The sequence below is a fragment of the Strix uralensis genome, chromosome 2 (genome assembly GCF_047716275.1).
Source record: "Strix uralensis isolate ZFMK-TIS-50842 chromosome 2, bStrUra1, whole genome shotgun sequence".
NCBI lineage: Eukaryota > Metazoa > Chordata > Aves > Strigiformes > Strigidae > Strix > Strix uralensis.
In genome coordinates, this window is record NC_133973.1 from 53,519,315 (window position 1) to 53,545,770 (window position 26,456).

The 26,456-nt window shown below is 37.7% G+C and overlaps 2 protein-coding genes across 8 annotated transcripts in view; one reads left to right on the forward strand and one right to left on the reverse strand.

The window, feature by feature from the left end:
• The window catches only part of MOSPD2 (motile sperm domain containing 2), a 41,120-nt gene extending 31,554 nt beyond the window's left edge, over nucleotides 1-9,566 (reverse strand). For 4 of the 5 annotated variants that reach the window (XR_012627547.1, XM_074858745.1, XM_074858743.1 and 1 more), the window contains exons 1-3: nucleotides 9,469-9,566; nucleotides 9,227-9,293; nucleotides 127-282 (exon numbers count right to left, since the gene is read on the reverse strand). Coding sequence is in view for 4 of the 5 variants with exons in the window: in XM_074858745.1 (XP_074714846.1) it covers nucleotides 127-282; nucleotides 9,227-9,293; nucleotides 9,469-9,477 (232 nt within the window). In the remaining variant the exon portion in view is untranslated. The remainder of the gene's footprint in view (nucleotides 1-126; nucleotides 283-9,226; nucleotides 9,294-9,468) is intronic. The other variant, XM_074858744.1, reaches the window with a different exon arrangement.
• Nucleotides 9,567-9,771: 205 nt separating this feature from the next.
• Nucleotides 9,772-25,235, forward strand: FANCB (FA complementation group B). 3 transcript variants are annotated; one of them, XM_074858749.1, is made up of 9 exons: nucleotides 9,772-9,874; nucleotides 10,816-11,848; nucleotides 12,829-12,981; nucleotides 13,494-13,586; nucleotides 18,192-18,320; nucleotides 19,181-19,347; nucleotides 21,348-21,790; nucleotides 22,641-22,878; nucleotides 24,747-25,235. In XM_074858749.1, the coding sequence occupies exons 2-9, from the start codon at nucleotides 10,913-10,915 to the stop codon at nucleotides 25,165-25,167; spliced, it is 2,580 nt and encodes an 859-aa protein (XP_074714850.1). In that variant the 5' UTR covers nucleotides 9,772-9,874; nucleotides 10,816-10,912; the 3' UTR covers nucleotides 25,168-25,235. The 3 variants fall into 3 exon arrangements, with proteins under 3 accessions (XP_074714850.1, XP_074714851.1, XP_074714848.1); XM_074858750.1 differs by lacking the exon at nucleotides 9,772-9,874 and adding an exon at nucleotides 9,888-10,265; XM_074858747.1 differs by lacking the exon at nucleotides 9,772-9,874 and having other exon boundaries at nucleotides 9,888-11,848.
• The last annotated feature ends 1,221 nt before the right edge of the window (nucleotides 25,236-26,456 follow it).

The window sequence follows — 26,456 nt, forward strand, 5'->3', positions numbered from 1 at the left end:
AAAGTTCTTGCTCAGCTCTGCAGTACTTACAAAACCTTTAAAAGGTGCTTAACAAAACTACATATAGAAGTCAGTTGTAGTTCAATAGAAAAGCAACACACAAAGTCATTCTATAACATAGCTTACCATTAACTGTATATTCTTTCCTCCACTGAAAGCTTTCATCAATCATCTTTAATGTATCATCCACAACATCGTGACGCCAAATCAGATAATTTTCAACCCATTTATCATCTTGCTGAAGTCTTTCCACATCTCTAGAATCGTATTTATCTGATTTATCTAGCAAATAAAGAAATTATTGTAAGGCTATAGCATTTGTATGAAAAGATGAAAGAGAGATTTATCAAGTTTCAATATAAGCATCTACTAGGTACATAGGATTTCTTTTACAGTCTCAAGCAGACAAAGCATGGCATAAGAAATTGATTAAAGACATCTGTCTACTGTAATGATATTTAGGAACACAAGATTACTCCATAGAAAAATATTTTCTGTGATTCTTATTCAAAGAAAAAAACATTAGAAAAGAAGGTGTGTGTAGGGTGGGTATAGAAACCTGGTTTTGGAAAAATTACAATTAACACAAATTAGTATATAGTCTAAGAATCTGTGTACTGATGAATGTATATTAAGCATCACTAGCTCAAGCTTGAGTTCTTAAACTTATAGGCATCAGCATGTCAGACCACAAAACGCCAGAGAACAGATGTTAAAATAACTATTTTTGACCACGCGCTATATGTATCATTGCATTAAATAAAATTGTTTTCTTTAAAAAGACTACACATTCTACACTTGTAAATTGTTACCTTACTGAACACAAACTACATACAACTAGAGCAGTACAAAACCCCCAAGCCTCAAACTCTATCAGATTAGCAACAGGAGAACAGGCTAAAATGCTTTAGGAAGAACTTCAGATGAAACAGGAATTGCTGCTGCTCCTTACTTCTTTTTATTATTTTTTAGACAGGAAAAGGTTTGTAAAATACAAATGCCTAAGTGGACCTATTTTTATTGTAGATATGCTTAAGTGAAGACTCAGTTTTTAGATCAATGCTCCTCTTTGTCTGAGAAATCTGCATAATTGGAATGTAAATCAAGAGCCTATGATAGAAAGGCTTCTGAAAGCAATAGACACCAACACACATTTCTTTGCTAACTACTAAAAAACCCAAGCTTTTAAACTATTCACTTAAATTTATGATTAGCATGAAAAAAGTTAAGACTGGTTGTTAATAAAATAGATGTTAATTTTCACATACTGAAAGACTATTCTTCTGTCGGCACCAATAAACTCAAAATAACTACTTTCAGGGCCATCACGATTAAAATAACTATATAGAACTGTGACTGCATGGTTTAGGGATGTATATTTCAGACATCTTAATTCTGAGGAAGATGTTCAGAAAAGGCACCATTAAACTCTGCTAATTTTTAGTTTTACTGGCCTGTGTGCAAAGATATGACCTATTTTACTTGTCTTTTAATTTATACTGTTTCCCGTCACAAATTAGTCAATATAACTGTAAGAATATACCCATTTTAAATGTGCCCATCCACCAAGAGTTATTATAGTTGCACTCCTCCAATGCATCTCTTCACATCTGACTGCTTCTCACAATCTATTCAGTTTCATTAGGTTTCAATTTTCTCCTTCCCTTGATCCCATCCCACTACCTTACCTTGTTCCTTAACCAAGCCTACTGTCAAATCCCACTTCCCTTAATCTTAGTCCCCTAGCTGCTCTTCTCTGCCCAAAAGCCTCCAAATCCACTAAAAACTCTCATTCTTTCAGTTCCTTTCTCATCATTTCTATACTTGCACCAAACAGCTCATTCCCTACATTCTGACTAAGTCCAGTAAAGTCAACACTCAGTACAAGACTGAAATGCTGTTCAACTTCTCTGTGGCTCTAGGTCAACCACAGATGGAACAAGTTGCAAAGATCTTCGGTATTAAACTTTGCAAAATCTCAACTGCTCATTTGAAATTTGATTCTTCCCCCAATGATCTACAGTTTGGAGAGTTTTGCCTGAGAAACACGAGCAGTGCCTCGTTTCAAATTAGAACCATAAAAATTAACACTGAAGAGGATTTCTGTAGGTCATCTCACTCCTAACTCCTGCTCACAGCAAGGCTAACTTCTAAGTTCAAACAGGTCGCCAAATACCTTTTTCAGTCAAGTTTTAAAAACTCAAAAGGGTAGAAAGATTCCACAGCCTCTCTGCATGTAACGCATTCCAACTCAAATCCCCTTCAGAGATACTGTCAGGTACAGTAACTAAACTGGCACACCCAGAGCCAGCTACAGTAAGAGAAGCACTGGCTTGTCTTAGCCACAGCATATTAAACTATTCTATGCTGTGAATTATCCACTATGCTATATTGGCTGTCCAAACCATATACAGCCACTCATAGCCACACCAAACTAGGCCTCTGCAAGAGCAAAGATTTACTTTAACATGAGTATTACATGTCTCCAGTACCTGAGCTACCTTACTTCAACTTGATTTAATAATCTCTACTACACACACTAGCTTCCAGGTAAGAGTGACTGCAGCTAATCAGCCAAGTACTTTTTCCAAAAATCAGACCCAAAAATCAGACCCATGTATATCCTATTTGTATAAGGGATTTGGGTACTGTGTAATTAAAGAGAAAAAACACACACCACCAGTTAAAACTAAGAGGATAACATTTCACACTGCTTTCTAAGGATGTCTTTACTCTCAATACCGATTCGAGAGCAGAACTGTCAGAATGACATCTTGTAACAAACTAATTTAAAAAAAAAACATTCACATATCACTATGTGGAACACACCCAGAACACACATTGCTGGGCCACTAGCAAGTTTTCCCAAACTCTGAACTTAGATAATATTAAAAACCAGACATTTAACTTTGTGAATATTTTAAGGAAATGAAAGAGGAATTGAAATAACATTTTAGCCAAACTTTCAACATCAATGAAAAGCAAGCTGGATTCAGAAACAGGGAGAGTTTAAGATATTTTTCTTCAGCAATTAAATTCTCAACAAGACACAGGTAGTATGAATTTACATATATACTCTAACACACTGAAGCAGGAACAACTAGTCAAATTCTGCCTCCACTGGCACTTGCAGGATGCCAGTATTTCAATCAGGTAGGCTTACACTGATAGAACAGAAGTATTGATTAATGTTGTAACCTTACCTGATTTATCCAATTCTTGCTACAAAATAAGATTTAGAATGAGATTGTGAACCCAAAATAAAGGTGTTCTCACACATATAAAGCAGAATGATATGAAATTGCTGGAGTCCTTCCAATAATCCAGTCATTGAAAATACGTCAATACAGAGGAGTAATTCCTCTTCAAATTTGTGACTTTCCCATAATTCTACAGACATCTTGAAACTTGGTTTCAAACTACGCTGTGAAATAATCTGAATGTTTCCAATTTTAAATCACTCATGAAACACTTGACTGCAGTTACTGAATTGTTAGAAATTCCTAGAGTTAAAACAGAATTAGTTGAAAAATAGACCTTTGGGGTTCTCAACACATAAATTTGGGGTTCTCAACACATAATCTAAACATATCCTGCACAACAGTTAAGAGGACAAAAAGGAAACAGAACTTGAGGGGCACCCAAATGGAAATTCAGGTGAAGTATAAACTGAAGTATCTTACCTCAGACAATGTCCACGCCTACCCACTTAAGATACACGTGAACATATACTGATGCTTTTCTCACTAGAAATTTGCCTGTTACTTCACACCTGCAGAACTGCCACTAAAATGCAGTCACACTAAGTTTAGTCACCTTCTACTCAGGGAAGGTGACATCTCTGTAATTAAATCCATAACAGACAGAATTTCATAAGGTATTTGGAACATGCCTCACTTGCCCCAAAAATAACACAAGGAACAGCATTCACAGCTACTTCTGTTCAGGAAGAGACAGTGAAAGCCACATATATAACAGCAGTGACAGAGTTTTGTGAAACATTTCAGTTACAACAACTGTCCAGAAGCTTGGAAACTCAGTTCCTCCCTCAGCCCAAGAGATTTAAACATTACTGTATCCCAGAATAGTTCCACAGCCAGTGAAAGGGGCTAAACCAGGATGCTGCAAACTGATAAGCTGTGTAGAAACTAAGCAAGACTCAGATCCAGAAAAGCAAGAGAAAGCATAATCTGTTTAGCAAATCTGACATTTACCAGAGAATTAAAACCAAGTTTTAAGTTATATATCATGGAGTAACAGTAACAACTCAAGTTGCGCCAAGGAAGGTTTGGACTAGATATTAGGAAGTATTTCTTTACAGAATGGGTTGTTAGGTGTTGGAATGGGCTGCCCAGGGAGGTGGTGGAGTCCCTAACCCTGGAGGTGTTCAAGAGGCGGGTTGACATAGCGCTTAGGGATATGGTGTAGTTGGGAACTGTCAGTGCTAGGTTAACGGTTGGACTGGATGATCTTCAAGGTCCTTTCCAACCTAGATGATTCTGTGAGAAGAGGCCAAAATTAGTTCTCTTCATTCCCTCGGCTAAAAAGACATTCAGGAAAATTTCAGTGAGCCAGATTAATCAGACAGAACTTTAAAGGTTTCAAGTTCATAATTTTATTTAACCTCACTTTAAAAATAGCTACTTAAAAGTTACTTTCATTTCCACACTGAACATTTGGGGTCAAGGGAAAAGACTGGGAGAGACAGGAAAAGTTCTGTTTGACAGCAGCTTCTTCCTATTAGTTGCCTTCTTTTTTCTTGTTTGAGTGAGGAGCTCTGTTCCTCTAAGACCACCTTCTGCCCTTTTCATAGTGGTCTCCAAGCTGAGAAACTTACAGTGAAACTCTGGCTTAATTACTACCTTCCAACATAAAGGATCCTGTATAACACAAGACAACAGCTCTGAAAAGAATTCCAGAATCATGCAAAGCTAAACAAACACAGATTTCACTGCAACACTTTAATGAAGAATTCATGAAATTCTTTTGACACACAAATTGTAGCATCCTTTCTCTTCACATTTTTTTTTTTTATGCCATCTGCATTGCCAGAAGACCACTGGTGCACTGCTATGATGTCTTCTGGCACTCATGCTTTAGGAAAAATAGAAAATTGAGAATATTCAACAAGAATATAGAAGACAGACTACAGGACTGGAAAACAGGCAGTATAACTAAGTCCACACTAAATTAATCCAGAAGTTCAGAATTCACAACCTGTAAGAATGACTCCTCCTCCCTTCAGGAAGAACTCTTATCTAGAAAAAAAATGTTACAGAACAAGTCACACACAAAGCTAAGTAGGGATAGCAACTATGTACCTTTGACTAGAGGAAAAAACCCACTTCGTTGTACAAAAAATTGGAAAAAAGCAATTTAGCAAAGTATGTCAAGTGCTCCATTATACAAAGCCTCTCACTTTAACTACTGCCTTAAGTTATTTCAGCCAAAAAGTCTCTGCTCTGAAACAGCCATAATTATTCCTCTGACCTTGGCTAGAAAGGGGAAACCCATTTTAATTGGTTGTTGATGCCTAACATGTTAAGCTAAGTACTATAACCATTCAGGTATGTGCCTTCAATAGTTCCATGAGGAAATCGGCAAGACTGAAAACAATTTAAGAAGGTCAGTAGCCATACAGGCACAGAGCTGAAGTGAACAAAACTATTTCCTCCCAATAAGGAGTTATTTCGACAAAATCAAGCAGCAATAAACAAATAAAGTATCTACCTCCACAAGATGTGATAAATCATCTTTTTAGCAAAACTGAACACTCTCAGTGACAAAGACTACTTTCAGTAGAAAGTTCAAACATTAATATCACATACCTTTCTATAAAAGTATGTTTTCTATCCTATCCATGTTTTCTATCTTATCCCTCTAGCATCTCTCAGCCTGAAAGTCAAGAATCAGGGAAAATCGATTTTTCAGAGAAGAAAGGCATAAGCAGGTGTTTGAAACATTACTTTAAGAATTTTCTACAACAGTCATATCACTATGCTTTCTGAGGATGCCCCATATGTCCACAATTTTATTTGCAATTGGCCAATATGATTAATAAAACACATTTTGCTACTGGCTTAAAGAAAGTAATGATTAAACTTAATCTTTTTAATTGGAGGGGGAAACCTCTCTTGCAAAATCTTTTTCTGAAAACTAAGCTTTGCCTAAAGGAGAAGTGAAGACAATGCAAATGGGAAGGGGCAGGGAATACAGGCAATAAGAAATGGTAAATATGCAAAAGGAAGTATGGAAAAGACTTGTTGAGTGGAAAAATCTACCAAGATTTGATTATAATTTCCACTGTAACATTAAAATGGAAAGTAATAGCCCAGAAATAAAAGCTAATTTTAGAAATCCTCTAAGGAAGAAAAATACAAGACTGTTTGCTAGAAAACATTGTTAGTACCAGTCAGTACTAGAAAATATTCTTTTGTTTTCATTGTTCCTGTCACCAGCCAAATCATTTACATCACCAACTGTCACAAAGAATCCAAAGAGACAAAACAGAAATTAGGCCTCAAAACTGCAAAGATAGTGCTGCTTGCTTACCACATCAGACAGCATTTACTAGTCTACTGAACTAACAGGAACTTTTCAGTTTTGGAAATATGCCCTTTAAATACAAGGGGTTTAATTACTAAGGATATACATTCCTCATAGGAACAGAAGTTCTCGTTCAAATACAGCTAGAAAATTCACTGAAGAGAAAAACACCACCACAAGATCACAGTTAACACTAAACACTGCTTTGCAGATTAAAATCTCACAGTGGCAAAGCTTTCCTTCTGGAATCTCTCAATGGCCACATTTGCTGAACATCAAAAAAGTTCTCGTGCAAACTTTGGGAAAATGAGCTATTAAGGTTTTCTGACACCGTATTTTCCAAACTGTATCTGACTATTAAAACAATTCTTTCCTACCTTGAAAACTGTCAAGACCATAGCACATCATTTGGTTGTAACTTCAATAACGTGTTTTTGCATATTCTACTTTAAAACATTGTTTTCTGCCAATAAAATAACTTCAACTCAAAATGAGGATTTCGAAGGCCCTCTAAGTTTTCATTTCACAACAAAAATAAACATTACTGTAAGACCATCACAGCATCTGTGACCATTAGCAATTCTTCCCTCATGGAGGGGAAACCAGTAACTATGAATTCCATAACATGGAAGAATCATTTCATAACATAAACACCAAGTTTCTAGATAATCAGTACAGTTTTCCTCAGAGAGAAAATAAAACAGTAGCAGGTACACTGTCCAGAAATAAAGCTGCCTGAAAATTTTACTCAAATTTTAACATTTGCAGCTCACCTGTAAATGGAATTAAGTTCATTCTGTAGATGCTCACAATTCTATGATCACACTAAACTTTCACAGAAAGTATCCGTTTCTCAGTGTGCCCCAAGTTTTGAAAGCAGACTAAAACTTCTGGATATGAAGCCATCATTTGTACCTTCATAACATAGAAAGTCACTATCTGGGGGTGTCTGCACACATGCACTGCTCCACACCCCTTTTCATTAAGAGGAAGCATAAAAGAATACATTTTAGAACAAACAGTAAAGGCTGAAGGATCACAATAAAACTAAACCCCCGTTTTTCACACTTGAAGTGGGCATGACAACATTAATTTGCTTGTGGTGTTCCTAAATTCAAAGGAGGGACTTAAGAATGTAAACTCAAAAAATCCTAATCCTATTTTCTTGAAAGGGCTAAGAGCCCTAAACCATGACCCAAAAATGGGCTTACTGAGAAACTATGTTCAAAAATACTGCAAATAGGATTACAGCTTACCTTGCAATGGTATTCAATTATTTTAATGGCTGTAACAACCAGCCCAACAGAGGCTTCATTACAACTAGAGAAACCTGTGGAATTTCAAGATTGTAAGGGATAGGTCAAGTGAAAAGGTAATACTCCCTTTCAGCAGCAACTGTCCCAAAGCATTTCTAGGTTTCCTAAAGTCATTTTTTATGAGTGTGACTCTAGGATAATAGAATACAAAGCAAGATGAATCACCGGTCATACGAAAATATACACATTAACTGAAAACATTAACAGCCAAAATAATTTATAGTTTAAGATGATCCTCCACTCTCCTGAGCCTGATCTTTAAGACTGCTGAAGACATCTTGATTCACATAGAAATAACAAACGGTAAATTAAGCTCTTTCTTCAAGACACTATTCTATAGTTTTGTCATCTTGCCAGAAATACAGGTCATGTCTAATCAAGGCCAAAGTAGTTTCCTTTATGAAAGTTAGCAGAGCAACCCTATGAAGCAAAAGTTGTACCACCCTCAAGACCCTCAGTTTGCCAGGAAAATGCTATAGCCAATCACAAAGAAGTCACAGAAGTGTGCAAGCCTCATGCAGAAGTAGTAACTAGGTAACCTCAATAATTTTGATCCGGAACATCAAAGTAAGGCGTGTGTTTGCAGGATTGAGGCTTATATTAAAAAGGACGCATGCAACTCCTAAACTACTGGGTTCTTACTGTATTTGCATTAAAAATTGGACAGAAGAATGTTTTTAATAGAAAGTCTTTAGACATTCATAATAAAATGTACTGCTTACTGTAGTTGTTAGCATACTACTATATATTCTTCTATCATAAGCAATGCAAATCAAACCTGAAATAAAACAAAATACCTCTAGGCTTACCCTGGTACTGCCTTTCCCCAAGGCATCCCCAGCAGCGCCTGGCTTTCATTTACAAGTTTAAAAGCGTATACACTTAAGAATTGAGTTGGACACGCAGCATGGCTTTAATTAAGGCCAACATAAATTTGAAGTGCAAGCTACTCCAGAAAAACAACTCTTTCCTTGACAAACTGGTCGAGGTCAGAATTCTTCTCTTCCCCCCCCCACACGTTTTCTGTCCAAAAAGCACCAAGCACAGCAGTGTCCCGGACCCCACACTACAACGAAACACAGTTGTTACCCAGACCCTTTGTTCCGACATGTGTTGTTGCCCAAGACAGAGACCTAGAAGAAAGCATCAAGAGCCAACACAGAAAACCTCCAGCTTTGTGCATCATCCCCACCCGGTAGCTTCGGTCACCTGAAGAAAAGGCAGAAACACCCACTCACCTGGGGAGCGGGGACAGAGGAAACCCACGGAGAAAAAGCGACACCGGGCAAGTCCCAGGGACCACATCCACGGAGCCAGGCCCACAGCTCCCGGCCCACCCCCTGCCCCACCACCGAAGCGCTCACCTGGCAGGTAGTCTGCATCGAAACGCCGCCGAGTCTCGCTTATCAGCGCGGCCTTGTCCTGGCGCTGCTGAGGGGGAAACAAGAAACGGGAGGAGCGCGCTAGGAAAGGAAAGGCCGGGGCCCGAGACAGCCCTGGCCCCTCACCCGTACGGCGCGCCCAGCCATCCCCCCCGCCCCAAGCTACGACCGGCGGGCGGGGGCGGGAAGGCAACAGGGAGGAGAGGGGGAGCGCAGGGACTCACCTCAGCCATGGTCCAGCACAGCCGCCCGCCCCGCCCGCAGCGCGGCAGCAGGACCCGCCGCCGCACGGGGCAGAGATAAATGGGGACAGAGCCGTCGCGTGACCCCGGCAGGGGGCGGGGCACAGGGCCATGGGGGCGTGGCCTACTGAGGGCCCGCCCTCCCCGGGCCGCGAGCGCGGAGGCGCCGGCGCGGCCCAAGCCACCCACCCGGAAGCCTCTTCCCGCTGGCTCCGCCCCTTTCTCGGCGCCTGGTCCCGCCCCCGGGCCCGCTCGGTTCGCGCCCCCTCCCCCGCTTCCCCTCCCGTCAGCCTCCCAGCGGCGCGAGTTTCGGACGGGCGCGCGCCTCCTCATCCCTCCCCCACCTGCCCCGGGGCCGGGCCGGGAGTGCGGCGGCCTCGGGAGCCGGGTAAGGCCTGGCCGGCGTGGAGCCTGCTGTGCCTCCCTGCACCGGTTCTCTCCGTAGCGTGGCCCCTGTCGGGCCGAGCCGGGCTGGGCCGAACCGGGTCGGGCTGGGCGGGGAGGCTGTTAGCGGCTGTCAGGGGACAGCGGCTTTCAGGGGCGGAAGTCGGGCTGGGCCCGCCGCCGCCTCAGCCCTGGGGCTGCCGCCGCCCTGGGAGCCGCTCGACGCGGGGAGGGGGGTGGTGAGGCCCGGCCGAGTCTGTGAGGGGCGCGGGGGCGGCTGCCGCGGCGCCTCAGCTGCCCAGGCCCCCTCAGCCGGCCGGGGGAGGCTGTCCTGCCCGGGCGTCCGAGCCAGGCGAGGGGCGCCGCTTCGTACCCCGAAAGTTGAGTGAAACCTGGTGAGACGGCTGCGGTTCGCCCTGGGTCCCCGGGGTCTTGTCTGGGGGAGGGAGGGAGCCTACTTGGCGGCAAAATGACCGGACTCTTCTTCAGAGAGCTTTCTCCTTAAAGAGGCTTTACAGTTTTAACCAAGAATGAATTATATTTATTAATAAAGCCTCCACCTGAGTGAAGGCTCTTAAATTTGAGAATTCGAAGCACTGCTGCTTTCCAGTCTGCTCAGTATACTTGTGGAGTTGATGCCTTGAATTCAGTCACACATACAGTGCGTAGTATGGCTTGGTTTGTTTGCTTTTAATTTTTATTATGCCGTGTAGCTGTTGATGAGCATGTTGATGATGCATTTCTGAAAAATGTTTCTATTATGTAAATCTCTCAGTACAAGGTTGCTTAATTTCATTTTAATCTGTGAGATTAAAGCACATGCTGGCCTCACAGTCTCAAATTAGTCTATGTCATTGCTTTACAACATATAATTTTTTTTATTCTCAAGGATTAGTTCAGCTAGTCCCAGAACGATTTGACTTTTTTTTTTGTTCACTTTTGTAGATGGAAAATGTCCAGATAGATTAAAATTTCCACAGAGAAATAATCCTGAAAAAAATGGAGACACATACATTTTTCTTGTAAAGGAATATACATAAAGATGCCTCTAGGTGAGCAAGAACAATTCTTGTCCTACAATGGAGAAGTCCTTATATTTTATCTGTCAAAAACAAAACATGCAGAGGGAGCAGCTGATAAAACAATGAATTTATGTGTCAGAAGAATGGCGTTCGACAGAGACACTAAACTGTTTGTTCAGAAGTCTTCTGGAGTATTCAGCATGCGTGCCAGTCCCTTAAAGATGGAAATAATTTGTTGTAGCTGCACAACGGATTCCAGGACAGGGATTATTCTTCCCTGCATTTTGATGAAAAAGAGAAAACGGAACAATGTTGTCAAATACCTTTTATTGTTGCTTCACAGCTCAAATCAGTTTGAGCAGTCCTTTCATTTTAAATTGGATTATGAGGTGAAAGAAGACATCAGGTTGTTTGCTGGCCCTTCAGTTTTGTGGAGGCATGCCAACAAGCTGTTCTACATCTCTTCCAACACCTGCACAGTTCTAAGTGCTCCTGTTCATCTTTCTTCTGTTGTGTGGACAGGTGAAATTGAGGATGAAGGCACTGTTGTCTTAGGGATAAGAACTGCTTGCCTGCCAGAGAGTGAAGATGAGGATGAGTTTTCCACTTCAGACAGAGCCATCTGGGGTAGTGAGTTCTTCGGATATGCAATTGAGTCACAAAAAATGCTAACTGGCACATGCTTTATGCCTCATGCTTACAGCAGAGTGGTATCTTCTGTTCATGTCTGCAAGAATGAGATACTGAAAAAACAGCTCCGAATATCACTTGTTGCCGTAACTCACAAGAATCAGCTTATTTGGTTCCAAGATGGGCTACCTAAAGGTGTTTGTGAGCTTCCTTATGAGAAACCATGTTCAGTAAAAACAGCTGTAACCAGTAGCAATGAATTGCTATTTATTGTCTCTTTTGCTTCCGGAAATATTTGTGTTGTACAGAGGAGAGACAGCTTACAGGTATTTGTGGCTTTAAACAGGTCCCTTTTACTGCTGTGTCTTTTTTTGTATATATTGTCTTACTGGGAGATTCTGTGATTGAAAAGCTACATGTTCTATAGATTTTTTTTTTTTGTTATTGTTGCTTTTGTTAAAATAACCTGTCTAAAGTATGAGATTATTTTGCTTTTATTGCTTGCTTATATATATCTGAAAATAAACCCTGTATTCTATTACTTAATAATACATTTTATGAATCTGAACCAAAGTTTGTGTTGCTAGTTGAAAACTTTCATAGTATGAGAACTTGAAGTTGTAATTCAGTTATGAGTGTGCCCACGTAATTTGTGTTAAAGTGAAAGTAAACTGATATAATAGCAAAGCATAAAGTTCTCATTGGAATTAAAAAACTTTTCGAGTCCCATTAGCCTAGTAACAAAAAATATTGTTTCATGAAAATGAGAAGAGGCCTTGCTTTTGTTTCCTAAAGTCAAGAGAGACAGAGCTAACTGCTAGGGTTTTGTAATACTCTGTCAGGAAAGCTTACGTAACTCAAGAAATGCATGTTTGTCCTATTTAGTTGTTGGCATTATTGTACAAATTTGTCTTTACCTTTCATAAATATTTGTGTGCAATGCAGCAGAGATATTTCTGAATGCCAAATGTATAATGTCTTTAACTGATCTGCAGGCATTACTGGTTCTAAATAAATGTTACAGCATTCAGCTATTCAGCTGTTTGAGTATACTGAGAACTTGTGATCTCTGCAACCTGCATTCTGGAAAGTGATGTTTAAAAGAGGAATGGCTAATTTTTCCCAGAGTTACATAGGCTCTAAATGATGGAGTAAGAGTGAGAGCTTGAAACTTCTTGAAATACTGTATTCCACACACCTGAACAGGCTGCCTCTCTAGAAAAAGTGAGCTTCACCAAAATGAAATCTCAAATACAAGATTAATTCAAATATATATATATATATTTTTAAACCTTGTCTACTGTAGGTGGCTTCCAAATGGCAAGAAGTGAAGTCTCTTCTGGTGGATGATTTTATTGGCTCTGGAAGCGAGCAACTGTTACTGCTTTTTAAGGATGACTCCAATGCAGACGTGTTAAGTACATTCAAAATAACAGATCTTGGAGCGGTCAACTATGCAGTAAGTTCAGCTTGCCTTTTTTCAGCTACTCAGTCTGTGCTTACTAAATTAAGATGACTTCAAGAAATCATTAAAGTATCAGTGCAAAGTGAAATTGGATGTCTGCTGTGAAATGCCCTGAAGTTTGAATACAATGCTCCCCCCTGTAATCATAAATTATCTGCAGAGATTATTCTACTTCCTCGATAGCATCAACATTCTTTTGGGAAATTAAAGTAATGCCATTGAAAATGCTTCCCATATGTAACAGGTTTGCTACAATGCTTACCTTTTGGCTAAGAACTCTTAATTAAGAACATAGTGCTTGTTAATTATCTTCTCGTAATTGGGTCTTTCCATTACGTACTGTCAACCTCTAATTGCTTTCAGAACATAAAATTTTTCTTTTAAGATGCGTACTGTGATTCTTCTGGTTTTCTGTGTTTTCCCCCAGATTTTTATAATGCTGTGTAATGGCCTGTACCTTACTTTCAGCTTTTTAATTAATTCAGGGTTTTGTTTTGTTTTTTCAGAGCGGTATTAATTATAAACATGTTGTTCCTGCTGCAGAAGGATTGCAAGAGAATGGTTTGCTTACTGTCCGAGCCCTTGAAACAAGATTACAGGTTTGTACTCAATAGTTCTGCCTCCATATTTTCTTCAAATTACTTTTCCATATCATTAAGTTATCTGAAGTAAGGTTAATATTACTGTTTTTATTGGACAAATGGTTCAGGGAAAACACAACATTAAGTATCCCTTTTTGAATCAGTGGTAGCCTGTGTTTCAGTTCTCTCTGTTGTTACAAATGCATTTGGGTAATCGGAAGAGTCTAATTTAATTTTAATTAAAATTTTGAGATAATGCTGAAGCTGTCCTATCAAAGCTTCATAACGGTCATTTTACTCATAGGTGTTTAAATGCCAGTTTAATAAAATGAGAACGTTTACTTTTGCTCCACACTACATTCTTTGATACAGTAGTGCTAAGTTCCCAGTGAGTACTGATGCGTGATGGTTAATCCTGAAAATCAAGAAGAGTCTTAGTCTGTTTCTTTGTCCATGGACTTCAGTCAAGTTGGCTTTTACTTTTGCCCAAATTAGTGACCATGGTTATTTCACCACCTGCTGATGTTTTTTGTCCTGTTGCTAGCAGTTTTATAAGGATAATTTTGTAAAGTAGAGTAAATGAAGCTAAAATGTATCCTCCTTTTAAATTAGCATCATTTGTAAAACAAGCTGGGGGAAACTTGCCAGAGTCCAAGTAATCAATGGGAATATATCATTGCCTTTCTTTCTACCTTTCATGCTGTTAGTAAACCCCCAAAATACTCTCCAAGATATTCTTTTGCAGTATTGTGCGTTGGCCTATACCAAATGGGTAATAATTGACAAAATAGGAAGATTATTTAAAAAAAAGAAAAAAAAGCTTTAGGAGATAGATACATCTCAAATTGAGTCAATGATGTGAGGCAACTGTTACTTGTCTGAGTGCTTTAAGTATGAGCTAACTATTACCATCATTTGCGAATTATTGAAAATTTAAGTAGGATATTGTGGCAGTTTTATCTCCAGCCTTTAAAAATGAAGTAAATTAACTGGGAAAAGTGTAGTACTGGAAAAAAAGGAGGACTACAACCCATTAAGAAAAGACTGAAAAAAACCCCACAATTTTTCTAGTTCTAATTACAAAAGAGATGACTGAAAAGATATTATTATACATCTTCCAAAAGATAAAAGTTTTTGTTTGAAGAACACTGGACAGTAGGTTTCTTTCCTTCCTGGAAGACACAAGAAAGTAGAAGTTGGATTAATTCTGAGGACCTCTTGAGGTCCATTCTGACCTTACATTTTACAGTTCTTCAGTGTGCACGTTAGAGGACTATTGACTTTTACATGCAGAAGTGCAAACTTCCTTCCAAATGCTTTGTTTGTTTGTTTGTTTCTTGATTCTTTTGGGTAGTCATGTATTTTAAAACTGATTTCTTTAATGCTGCATTCTTTCCCTACTCATTACATTACTTTCCTCCTCTACAAAACAAAAATTAGTTTCAATCTCTCCCATTTGTTGCTCCTTCCACTGTTGTAATGAAGATTGTCTACCCTGCCATTGACAGCTGCATGTTCTGTGTAACTGTTCTATGACTTTGTTCTTTTAATACACCAACTGGCTTTCAGCTGTGTAGTTCTGTGAATCTGTGTTAGGATCAAGGCAATAGTCTGGTTTGCACGTTCTACTGGTTCTCCTGGAAACAAGCCACTGGCTGGAGATTTCATGTATCATCTACTGATAAAGTTCTTATTACAGACACACAATCCTTAATAAGACCTAATTTATTTATTTACTTATTTATTTTAAGATCTTTTTGATCTCTGATTTTCAAAGCCACATGCTAGCGCAAGCATTGTAAACAAGTTGAAAATCTTCCTATGTTTCAATGCTGTAAATCTTTGAAATTGTCATGCTGATGAATTTGGAAGTAGGTGCAGATATTTGGTTTTAGCCTTACTGTTGCTTCTTGTTGAGATCTGCAATGTTCTGTATGTTTCCCTGAACAGTGAAGTAATCTTGTTGGGTTTTGTCTTCTGATGTATAACTGAATCTCAAGGCAATTGTTTTGATGCAATAACACATGGATCTGGCTTAGACTGGGAATTTCCAAAGGCTATTTAGCCTTGGAATGGTGCTTCTTGATATTTATCATCAAAATTCAGGTCTTCTAGAAATACGCAATCAAATCCTGTTTTGACAGTCTCTATGGAATCTTGTCTTCTAGGGAAAATGAAATAGCAGATGCAGCGCTTTTTTACACTTCATTGCTTACCCCTTATTCCACAACTGCGTAGCTGTTTTCTAGCCATGTGAGAACTTTGGCAGGACTGAATTATGGTCCACTGCAAATAAGTAGGCTGCCTTTAAGTTATACACAGTAATACATATAAGTTGCATTTTACAGGTAGTGAAATTGAAAAATTTTTAACTGTTCTGTTTATCTTGTATACAATCTTTTGGGCCTGAACCCAGCCTTTTCTCCTCTGAAGATTTTTTTCCTTTAACACTTGTTTTAGTATCTTCTGAAGACTTCCTTTGGCAGAGTACTGCAGTTACATTACAACAGCTGAGGTTAGGTTTCTCATGGTTTTAGTTGGCTGTTGGGGCAGAAACTGCGTGAGTCAGAAGTGTGTTTTTATGTCCACTGGCCTGTTCTCCCCCCAAGTATTTAACAATTTTGTAAGAATTATAATGCCAAATTCTTTTACCTATGATTAACTTGTTTCCTTTGATTTGGTTTGCCTGTTTAGGGGTAGGTATTTTTTTTAATCCTTACTGCTGATTTATTGAATTGCTGCAATGTCTAATTGTTTTGTTCTCATTCTGATAATGCTGATTTGGTGGTAGGTAGAAAGTTATTTAAGAAATGTTCTGTAGATTTGATTTTTATTACTATTTTTAGTGTGTTATTTATTTTTTTGTCTTGCTGTGGATTGGCCAAGTTTCTTTTTGATATTTTCTTCATAAAGGATTTCAGTCACTTGAAAAAGATAGAACCAGTTATTTACCATATGAGCAGTTTCAGCCTATAGATCTCTGAATTATGTCCTGTCTCTCTTTTTTGTCTACTTTTACTTTTGCTTTTCCCAATATTTTTTAGACTTATAAATTGTGAATCTTCCTTTCTATTTTCTTTCTTTTGTAAAAGTGCCATGGTTCTTGTGGCACACTACTGAGCCAGTAGTTTTAGCTCTGTATGTATGGGTACATACATAAATTATTTATCTATTTATGAATTCTGCCACCTTAATTGCAATGTGTCAAAACACTTGTCTGTTCCACTTACCACTAAGCCTCTGCCTTCATTTGCTTTGCTTTTGACAGTGATTCATCTGTTCTGCTGTTCGTGCTGGATTTACTCACAGCTCTATTGTGTTTGTCTCTGGACTGCCTTGTTTTTATGTTGATGTTTATTTTCTATTTTAAGGTGAACTAGTTTTATTTTCTTGGTGCAAAGATTGTGACTTCTGCTAATGCTTGTTGGGCAGTACATCTTGGCATATGGCAGAAAGGATGTGCATGTCTCTTGCTCCAGAGAGAGTTGATGGATGTGCTAAAGAGTTTTGGGATTGCCATGTGGTAAATTTCAGGTCTCTTTCTTGTATTGCTTTATGGGGAAGAAGGGCTTGCAAAAGTCAGATTGGTCAGCAAGTATACATCAGTGGATCTTTGGCTCTCAGTCTGTGCTTCTCCATTTGCTTTCCTTCTCAGTTGTTTATTCAGGAGCTGCTCAGCAATGGGAGTAAGTAATGGTTTGGTATTGTGATGACCTAGATTAGGAAGGTACTGTAGAATTATCTTTGTTCTTAACTCTTCCTTTTCCTCTCCTGACTCAAGTCTGACACTGGATTATTGCTTGGAAATGGTACTTAAGATATATGGTTTGCTAGGTTGCAAATAAATTTTTTACAGAACTTGATATGATGAGTGCCACTTGCTCTAAATGCCCTTTGCTTGTTTCAGCTTGAGCAGAGGGCATCACTTTGCTTACATGAAGTGCTTTTTAGTCAAGGCTTTTCGGTTGGGTATGATTGGTTGTGATTTGGTTTGGGGTTTCTTTTGGGGGGGTGGGGAGGAGGGAAGTTTTGTTTTGCATTCCAATGGTAAGCTTTGTTCTTTCCTTGGCAGCACTGGGCTTCTCAGGATCTTGCTTTCCAGAGAATAGCTTTTGAAGGGCTTTCTTAAAATCTAAGAAGCTGGTGCTGGCATGTTGTGGTTTTTTGTTGTGTGGTTTTTTTTGGTCTTTTTTTACCTGAGACATAGACATACATCATACATGCAGGCTATTTGTAAAACTGTCTACTCTTCAATATATTTACTTGACCAATAATGAATACAAGTCTTGAGAAGAAATCAAAACTGGTATCAATGGAAAAGTGAAGCAGGAATAATAATGAAAGGGCTGAATATCTACATAATTTGATAAGATAAGCTTCTAAAGTAAATGTTAAACTCCAGGTTTAATATTGAGAGACCAAGATTCTTAAACTCATATTTTAGCAGCAGAGTAGCCCGACTTGAACATTTTTTAGAAGCATTACTTGAGGAACGCCAGGATCTTGACTTGTGATACTTGCATAAAAATGGAAAACTGAAAAGATATCTTGGTAGCCTTAGTATCAATTCTTATTTGCAGTAGACCTAAGCATAAGTCTAACAGTCATTTTTATCTTTTACAGGCTGGTTACACCTCTGTTCAAGAGCTACAGCAGCATTTAAGGCTCAAAAAGAGGGTGATTCTTGAATCTTGCAGAGCATTAATAGATCTTGTTGAAGAAAGAACCCATATTCTACCAACTGCAAAAGAGGTAAAATGCAGAAGAAAGTACAGATCACTTCTGAATTCTGCTGAGCCATTTGTTGAGGGTGTTTCCCTCAACCACTTGTTGCTTTCACCAGTAGGGATTGCCACTACCAAAATTTATTAATCTGCTTTTTCAATCTGGTTCATCACCTTAACCTGTCAATGTATGGAGATAAGAGTAAATTTAGTTGTCTACTTCAAATTGATTTGCACAATATCTCCTGCCAACTGAGTTGTCTGGAGGAGTAACCTCTAACAAAGAGTGACAAACAGTAGGGGGAGTGTACAGTTTTAATTGGCGCAGTTGCCTAGATATTGAATATGTGTCTGTGATCTAACATGTTACGAAAAATGCGCTGTAAACAACATTGATTTTATAATGGGGGCAGAGTGAACTGTGGGCTGAGAAGGTGATGGGGGTTGGGAAAATGTTATCTTAATATGTTGCTCAAAAGAAGCCTCCTAATTTACTTGAGATGGAGTTGATCTCCCTTTCAGTTAATGTTGTGGTCCCATTCAAGTCCAGGTTTAGACAAAAAAATTTTAAGCAATTAATACAGTGATATAAAATAAATTCTAGTACCTTAAATCTTCTTTGGACAATTAATTGTATGACAGTTCAAGATTTATACCTGTGATTGTTTACAAGGATAGAATGAGTTGTGCTTTTCATGATATCATGTGTTTTAAGAAAATGCAATTCTATCTTTTGAATCTATTGTAGAGAATAAATAGTTTATACAGATTTAATTTTATGTATCTTAAAAGCACTTCCAGCAATCATTTGTGGTAAAACATGAAGTAATGCAGTATAAAAAGAACTAATATCTCCACTTATCTAAAAAAAAAACGTTTTTCTGTAAGGAAGGTCTTGTCTCTCTCTGGGATGATGTAGAAAATCCTCCTCATTCTCTTAGTAAAGAGACATCATTGGCGTCTAAAGTCCCAGAGCACTTCATAGAGAAATTGTGGCAGCGTGTTGTGGGTGACAGCTTGGTAGTTGGAGTAAAGATAACTGAGTCGTTTTACTTGTAAGTATATAAATTTATCTAATAATTTCATTGAGTAGTTTCATAGAAACTGAATTTGCAGGTTAAGCTCTGCAGTAGCAAGAGTGGATTTTTGAGCTTTGAACTTTCTTATTTTGAACATGTGTATATAAATTATTTCAAGTCTGTGTCTTTGTCAGTATTGTTGCTGCTGCTTGTCTCTGTCTAGCACTGTGCAAAAAATACATTGTATAGCAAAAAATCAGTTGTGTCAGTATAACCTCATCATTACTGGAGGCTTTTTACAACAGAGTTTTCTTTGACAAAAATTATGGTTCTTTATAATCTGTGTTGACATAGCTATGCTGCATCAGTATGTGGTTTAGATAAAGCTCTCTCAGCTATAGAGTTCCTGATACCTTACTGTTAATATCTTGCTGTTCCTAAAGAGTTATTTGCTTAAAGAAGCACAAAAGAATACATTTTAAATTCTCTGATCAATTCAATGCTCAGCTTTCAAAACTTTCAAAATGAGTTGCTTATTCTTGTCTTTAAAATTATTTGCTTATTCTGTGCATTTTAATTGCTCAGTTCTAGTTGTAACTACTACTTATGTCATTTTGCCTTCACAGGGAGGGAACTAGTTTGGAACACAGTTTAAAAAACAGGATTACATGAAACATAAATTTATGATGTGTGTTGTGTGATGTAAACTTTGGTGGAGTCGGAACTTACCTTTTGAGCTATATTCCCATAAGCAGTGTAGCTGAGACTGTGTTAGGGTAAGCTTAAAGACTACTGGTGCCACTGAAAATCATTCAAGTGGTTGTGAGGGAGCTGACCTGTTACGCCCTTTGGCCATTTTGCTGGAGCTGTGGGTATATTATTTCGCAACTGCCAGATTGCTGTAACTTTACAAGAAAGTTGACCTCATCTTCTTGACAGCCTCTGTTAAGAGCCACTGAGGCAAACGATTGTTTTTGCCTTTCCAGTGTTTATTTTTGTAGCTTTGATGATGATGACTTTGTTTTTGAAAATGAAACAATTCCTGTATAGCTTCAGAAATCTTCAGAAGATTTGGAACCATTCTTTAAAAACCAGCAGCGATATTGCCCTCTCCCCCATTTTTACACTTGAGAAAAGATCTGTGAAGATGAAGTAATTTGTCAAAGGTTACCTGGCAGGCTAGCAGCAGAACCTAGGTCTTCTGGGCTCTGGTTCAGTACTATATACAATGACCTGTGTTTTGGGGGGAAAAGGGCTTGCTTTCTCTCCAGCCCCAACACTGTAAGTCTTTATTGATTATTTTTGTGCTTCCTACTAATGCAAGATTGCAGTGATGTTTTAGATTTCATTGTGAGGTGGTGATATTTCTCAGTAAAGAAAATTAGACATTCGTAAGACTTTCAGATGTCAGTGACATCTTGAGACTGAATTGATTGACAGAATAAAATATTCATTAAGAGAGGATCTGAAACAGTAATTTCATTGAAAGAACCCTGTGTTGAATAAATAAAGTTCTTCCTACATTTCAGGAAATTAATGCATGTTTAAGGTAGTAGTATTTTAAACCTTTTACTTTATACATTCAATTTTGTTTGAACATTATAAAACAATATAGAACATCAGAAGAGCTTTTAATTGTCAAAGAGGGCAGAATTGATACTTTCTATAATTTTTTATTAAAACAAAGTTAAGTCTTTAAAAATCTATTATAATTGTCATAGAGTATCCGTGTGGGTTATGTGTAATTTTCAACATTTTTTAGTGAATTAGACAACCAAATTCTCTCAGTTGCAATGAGGCATCTAACTCCTAGAAGCTCTTACAAAATTCAGTCCACGTTTGAAAAACTTTATACTAAGCTTAGCTGAAATAGTCATTTGAAGGACTTATACTCTTTGCACAATCTGTGACTTAACCTGGAATGATATTGGAGTTTGTGGTAATCTTAAATGTCTGTATGTATCTGCAAAGCTCTGGTTATTTGTCAGAAGGCAAAATACAAACTGGGAGTGCAGTCATCTTATGAATTTTCACAGGTCACTGAGTGATGTCAGTTTATCTCTAGTGATGGATCAAAACTTCTCTTCGATTTCCCCCATTATCGAGTGTCGAAATAAAATCATTAAGCTGAACAAAGCCTTCTCAGCATTGGCTGTCTCCTCGTGTCAGACTGAGCCTCCTCCAAAAAAGATGAAATTGGACTTGCACAGCAAGAATGAGCTGAAAAAAGAGTTTCCTAAGAGATGTTCAAGGGTTCAGCTGGATGAAACAAAGACAGTCACTGCTGTTACCAACCTTTCACCATTATTGGCATTTCATCGTGTACGTTGCATAGTTCTTCTACATGCAAAGAAACAAAAACGTTTACAGGAGAGCAAAAAGATTACTGTACTCTGTGGGAAGATTTTGTTAAGTCTGGAAGATATTTCAAATGGAAAATATTCAGTAACAATGCTAAGGGATAATAGTTACTGTACAGGTAAATGGATGATATAATTTGGATTCATAAATATATGGTTGATTCTTCCATTTAGTGTAGGTGATGCCAAGCTAAGTTTTCAAGGTGTAATCACATCTGTCTCTTTGAATACAAACTGCATGGACCTGTTGGGAATTAAAAGCTGGGTGAAATGCAAGACAGAACATTTTTCAAAATGGAAAAAATGTTATGTGACTTGCTATAAGGTTTTGTGCTAGCATGAGTGCTGAAGTTTATTTGGAAAGGTTAATTTTGAAGATGAGTCTGAGTACAGAATGCTGAAGCCTGCTTTTTTTCTATAAGATACTGTTGATTAGATACATAGATTTTTTTTTTTTTTTCTGACATAGTATTAGCTCTTAAATAATACTAAAGTAATCCAAGCTTTTCCTCATCTACACGTCTGTTAAGGTAATTTATTTTCCTTTCCTTTAATATGCCTGATTGAATTGATTTTGAACAGGGCTTCTGCTCATGTAATGAAATATCCTTTTGATCATTTGCAGTGAATTTTAGTTTCTTTCTTCCTATATTGCTGTATTATTGGCTAAAGCCAACATGTCATCTTAGTATCACAGGAGGCTATTAATAGTCTTCTTTTGGCAAGACGATATTTATCTTTAGAGCGTTCTTTATATAGGTGGGGCTCTGTTAATCAGCTAACTATTTTGCTTGACAGAAGTAGGTATAAGAATTTAAGTGAGAATAAAATTCCCAAAGAATGCCTGAATGCAGGTGCAAACTCTTCATATAAAACCGGGAGTGTGAACCAAAAATCTAAGCACATTTAACGCATGGAACATGATCAAAATATTTAGGTCAAATATCTCTTTACTGTATTTTGTTGTAGGTTCCATGGAAGATATACATGCTGTCCTTGCAGTATCTGTCAGATTCTCCTTTCAGATCATGTCTTCTGACTTCACATTGACTCCAGTAAATTCATGGTTACTGGGAGAAATGGAGTGCACGCCATTTAAGGAATACCATGACAACATATTCTGTCATAAAGCAGGAAATGTGTATGGTACAGTTTTCAACTGGACACTGAAAAATCCATTTGAAGGAGTTCTAACATTATTTTGCAGGTAAAATTGCTCAAAAAGTGTAGCGTATACTCATCTTGCATACACACTGATAAACAGTGATGATAAACATCAGCAGTAACAGAATTATTTTTCAAATCAGAACTATGGCAGAACCTGAACTGCATTTTGTCTAGGCTAGAACACTGAATTACAAATAAGTCTAGTCTCCTTTAATATCTGCTTGGTACTATTTCATTTGCTCATTTCACTGCATCATAATTTTGTATTCATTTTTCTTACATTATTCTTAGTGTAATACACTTTTTTTTTCAACATGTGTTGATTTAGAAAAAATTCCTTAAGAAGATGTTAAAAACAAAAAACCGAACCCAAACATACAACAAACACCAAGTTATACTAAATTTAAATTTATTGCTATGTCATTTTGTAGTTTAGTCTAATTTTGTTCATGTTTCTGATATATTTATTTCCTATCTACCATGATTCTGAAAATGAAATAATCTGAAGAGTCTCAGTGATTTCCTTTTCTTCTGTAGATTCTTGGACAAGTATCTATAAAATTTCCTAAACCAGGCTACACAAGTTAGTAATACTGCCATAATTTACGATTTAGTTGGATATGGCTCACAACGTGAGAAGTACTTCTCAAGTATTGAAAAATGCTGCCTGCTCAAGCTAAAATATAAAAGAAAGGAAAGGTGTATATCTTAAGAGTCTCTAATTTATCGTGAGGTTCAATCTTTTACTCAAATTAGGAGTTGATTTCCTTCTTTTATGTAAGAGGAAAGGCTGAAATGTTTAACAAATCAATCAGTAAAATGTTAAGTCTCAAGACTTTTGGTTCCTTTTGAAGTTAGGTTACTTGAAAACTGTTCACTTTTGATCCAATTTACATTAATAGTTAGTGAGGTGTACGTTTATGGTGTAACTATGACTGTACTTTCTATATCTTTTTTTTCCCATCTTCAGATAGAACTTTTGTCCAGCTAGGATATTTCTGTGATAGGTGGGAGCTACAGACTATTCTTTTTCACAGCCTTTCAGAACCAAAATAAATGGTATCTGTTATAAGTAGTGGAATGTTAAGATAACTAAATTGAAATAGAACTACTTTAAGGAAAGATGCATTTCTGATCTGTGTGAGAAAACTAGCTACTTAAGCATGCTTGTGGGGTTTTGGGGGTCGGTTGGTTGGTTTTCATGCCTTGTTTGGGTTTTTTTCCTGAGATAATTGGGGATTTTTTTCAACCAAAGACATCTTTTGAGGAGTTCATCTGGGGAAATACTGGAAATAAGTCTTTGAACAAACTCTACATTCCTCTTAGAATGAGGAATGTGTCACTGTGTTGTATATGCTACACTGGTATCGGTTCCCAGCATTATTTTATCTTGGTTTCTTAATAATTTTGAATGTCTGATTTTTAAGTGCAACTTTCCCTCTCCAGTGGCCATTTAAAAAAGACAAGCTGTGGGCCACCTAATAGCCATGCTGTACATACCTATTGATAGTGACAATCTATGAATATAAGTGACTTAGCGACTTTTTTTTCTGCACCTAAATGTAGACCAGACAACACATTTACTTTGTGCTCTTACATGTGGCCTTCACATATAATGAACTGCGTCTTAAAGTGATTCAGATGTAACCCTAATCATGGACATATATTTTAGCATAGAGTATTTATGTTGCTGAAGTTTGCTTAGTGTCAGTTCTTTGACATACAGTGGCTAGTGTGCACACCATTAGAAAGCCCTTTCTTACTCTTATATGTACAGTGCAGATAATACTTAAAACTATAATCAGCATAAGTTTTTCCCTGTTTGATTTAAAGTAACTTTGTTTTATTTCCCACTATAGAATTTTGAAGATAGAAGGTAGCTTTAGTAATAATAATCTTATTTTACAGAAATCTGACTGTCTTGTTCCAGTGCCTTCATAGCCTCACTAGAGTTCTCCCACCAAGCTGTGATGTAAAACTCCTGACATCTGGAAGCAAAGGTGTACTTACTGAACAGTTAGCACTGGCTTTGGAAAAAGAAATGCTCACCTTGAGGAGTTTGTTCTTCTCAAAAGAAAGTAAAGCTGAAAACAGTTTCACATGGGGGAATGAGCCTGGCACGAAAATCAGTGATCCTCCTGTGGCTTCTTTACTGGACAGTGAGGAAGGAGTTCAGCAGTTCAGAAAGAAGCTTCAGAATGAACGGGAAGAGAGTGTGCTAAGTATGAATCAAACAATGAATGGTGCCCTTTACCAGGAACTTGCTTTGAAAATAGCAGAAGCTCAGCTCAGTTCAGATATGATTGTGTGGAGACTGAGCAAGTCCTAGAAACTATTCACTAAATTTATTTTGAATAAAGATTTTTTAAAATTACATTATTAAATAATATTTATATTTTCATGGGTACTTATTTTTATTCTATAGCTCAATTATTTCTACAGGTAAATACCGGTATTTTGGTTGATGACTTGTAGCTGGTTTGGCAAGAATTTAATATCAAAGATAGCTGAGTCATGATTTTGTTACAAATTTTGAAAATATTATTTTTAAGGTATTTGTTAATAAGTCCTATTTCAAAGTCATAATTCCTGAACTATAAATGAACTATATCAGAAAAAAAATCTAACAAGCATCTACTGTTTAAAATAGTCCTATTAAATTTGAAAGATGACTGTTTACACAGGTAAAATTTAAGCTCTTTTTAGAAATCTTAAGACAGCTATAGAAAGGATCTAAGTTAAGCAACCAATTTTAATTCATAATTTGAGTATGGGGTTTGACAAATTCCAAGAAGAGGCAGCTTATCTTCGTGATATATGGAGCCTTTGAAATAACTTTTAATGATGCCACTTGAAGAAGAAAACTGATTGTACCTTGCAGCCCTATCTTCAAGAGATCACCCTCAGATCTGAGAGATTTCAGGGTATTTATTTGAGCTGGACAACCAGATCAGGCCTCTTACAAAATTTTAAGAACTCATGAAGGTGCACACTGTAATAAAACGCCTTCAGGTCTGAGGAGTCCATTCCCACCCAGAATCTAGTGGTAGGGCTAATCTCACTGGTATATCCTAGAGGAAACTGTCCCTCCTTGGACCTTAACCTAGTTTCAATGTCAGAAGATTTGTTTGCTTGTTCCCTGAGTCATAAATGATTGTCTGCTGATACTAGCTGTTCAGTGTATTTGGCCTATCTCAAGTGTTTTAAATAATGGGCAACTCTTTGCCTATTATTCCTGCCTTCTCTAGTTTGAACAAGATACCGCCTATGCATCCAGGAACAGAACTGCCTGTGATCTTGCAGGTACTACCTGCTGAGGTAGTGACTTTTTAAATCGTGTTTTTCCACCATTTTTCAGCTTTGTGAGTCGCAGAAAGCTTAGAAAATCCCAAAGCACAACAATTTACTTTCCTTTATCTCTGCTTTATGTAAGCAGACCATTCCTAGTGTTTGTCACCATTTTTCCAAAGTTGTAAAAATGTTGCTTCTCTGTTTTCCTAGAAACAGTTTTAATAGTTAACATCTGCAGCATGTACTCTGATAATAAAAGTTTGGCAGGAAGAACAGAAGATATGTTTTGACTCAAAGGAACACTGACATTTCAGAATAATTATATAT

Bases quoted from the DNA above. Each gene is read 5' to 3' on its own strand.
- FANCB (XM_074858749.1), top strand. From the start codon at position 10,913: ATGCCTCTAGGTGAGCAAGAACAATTCTTGTCCTACAATGGAGAAGTC. The intron at 21,791-22,640 runs GTAAATGGATGA...ATTTTGTTGTAG, and splicing joins GGATAATAGTTACTGTACAG to GTTCCATGGAAGATATACAT. The intron at 22,879-24,746 runs GTAAAATTGCTC...CTTATTTTACAG, and splicing joins GTTCTAACATTATTTTGCAG to AAATCTGACTGTCTTGTTCC.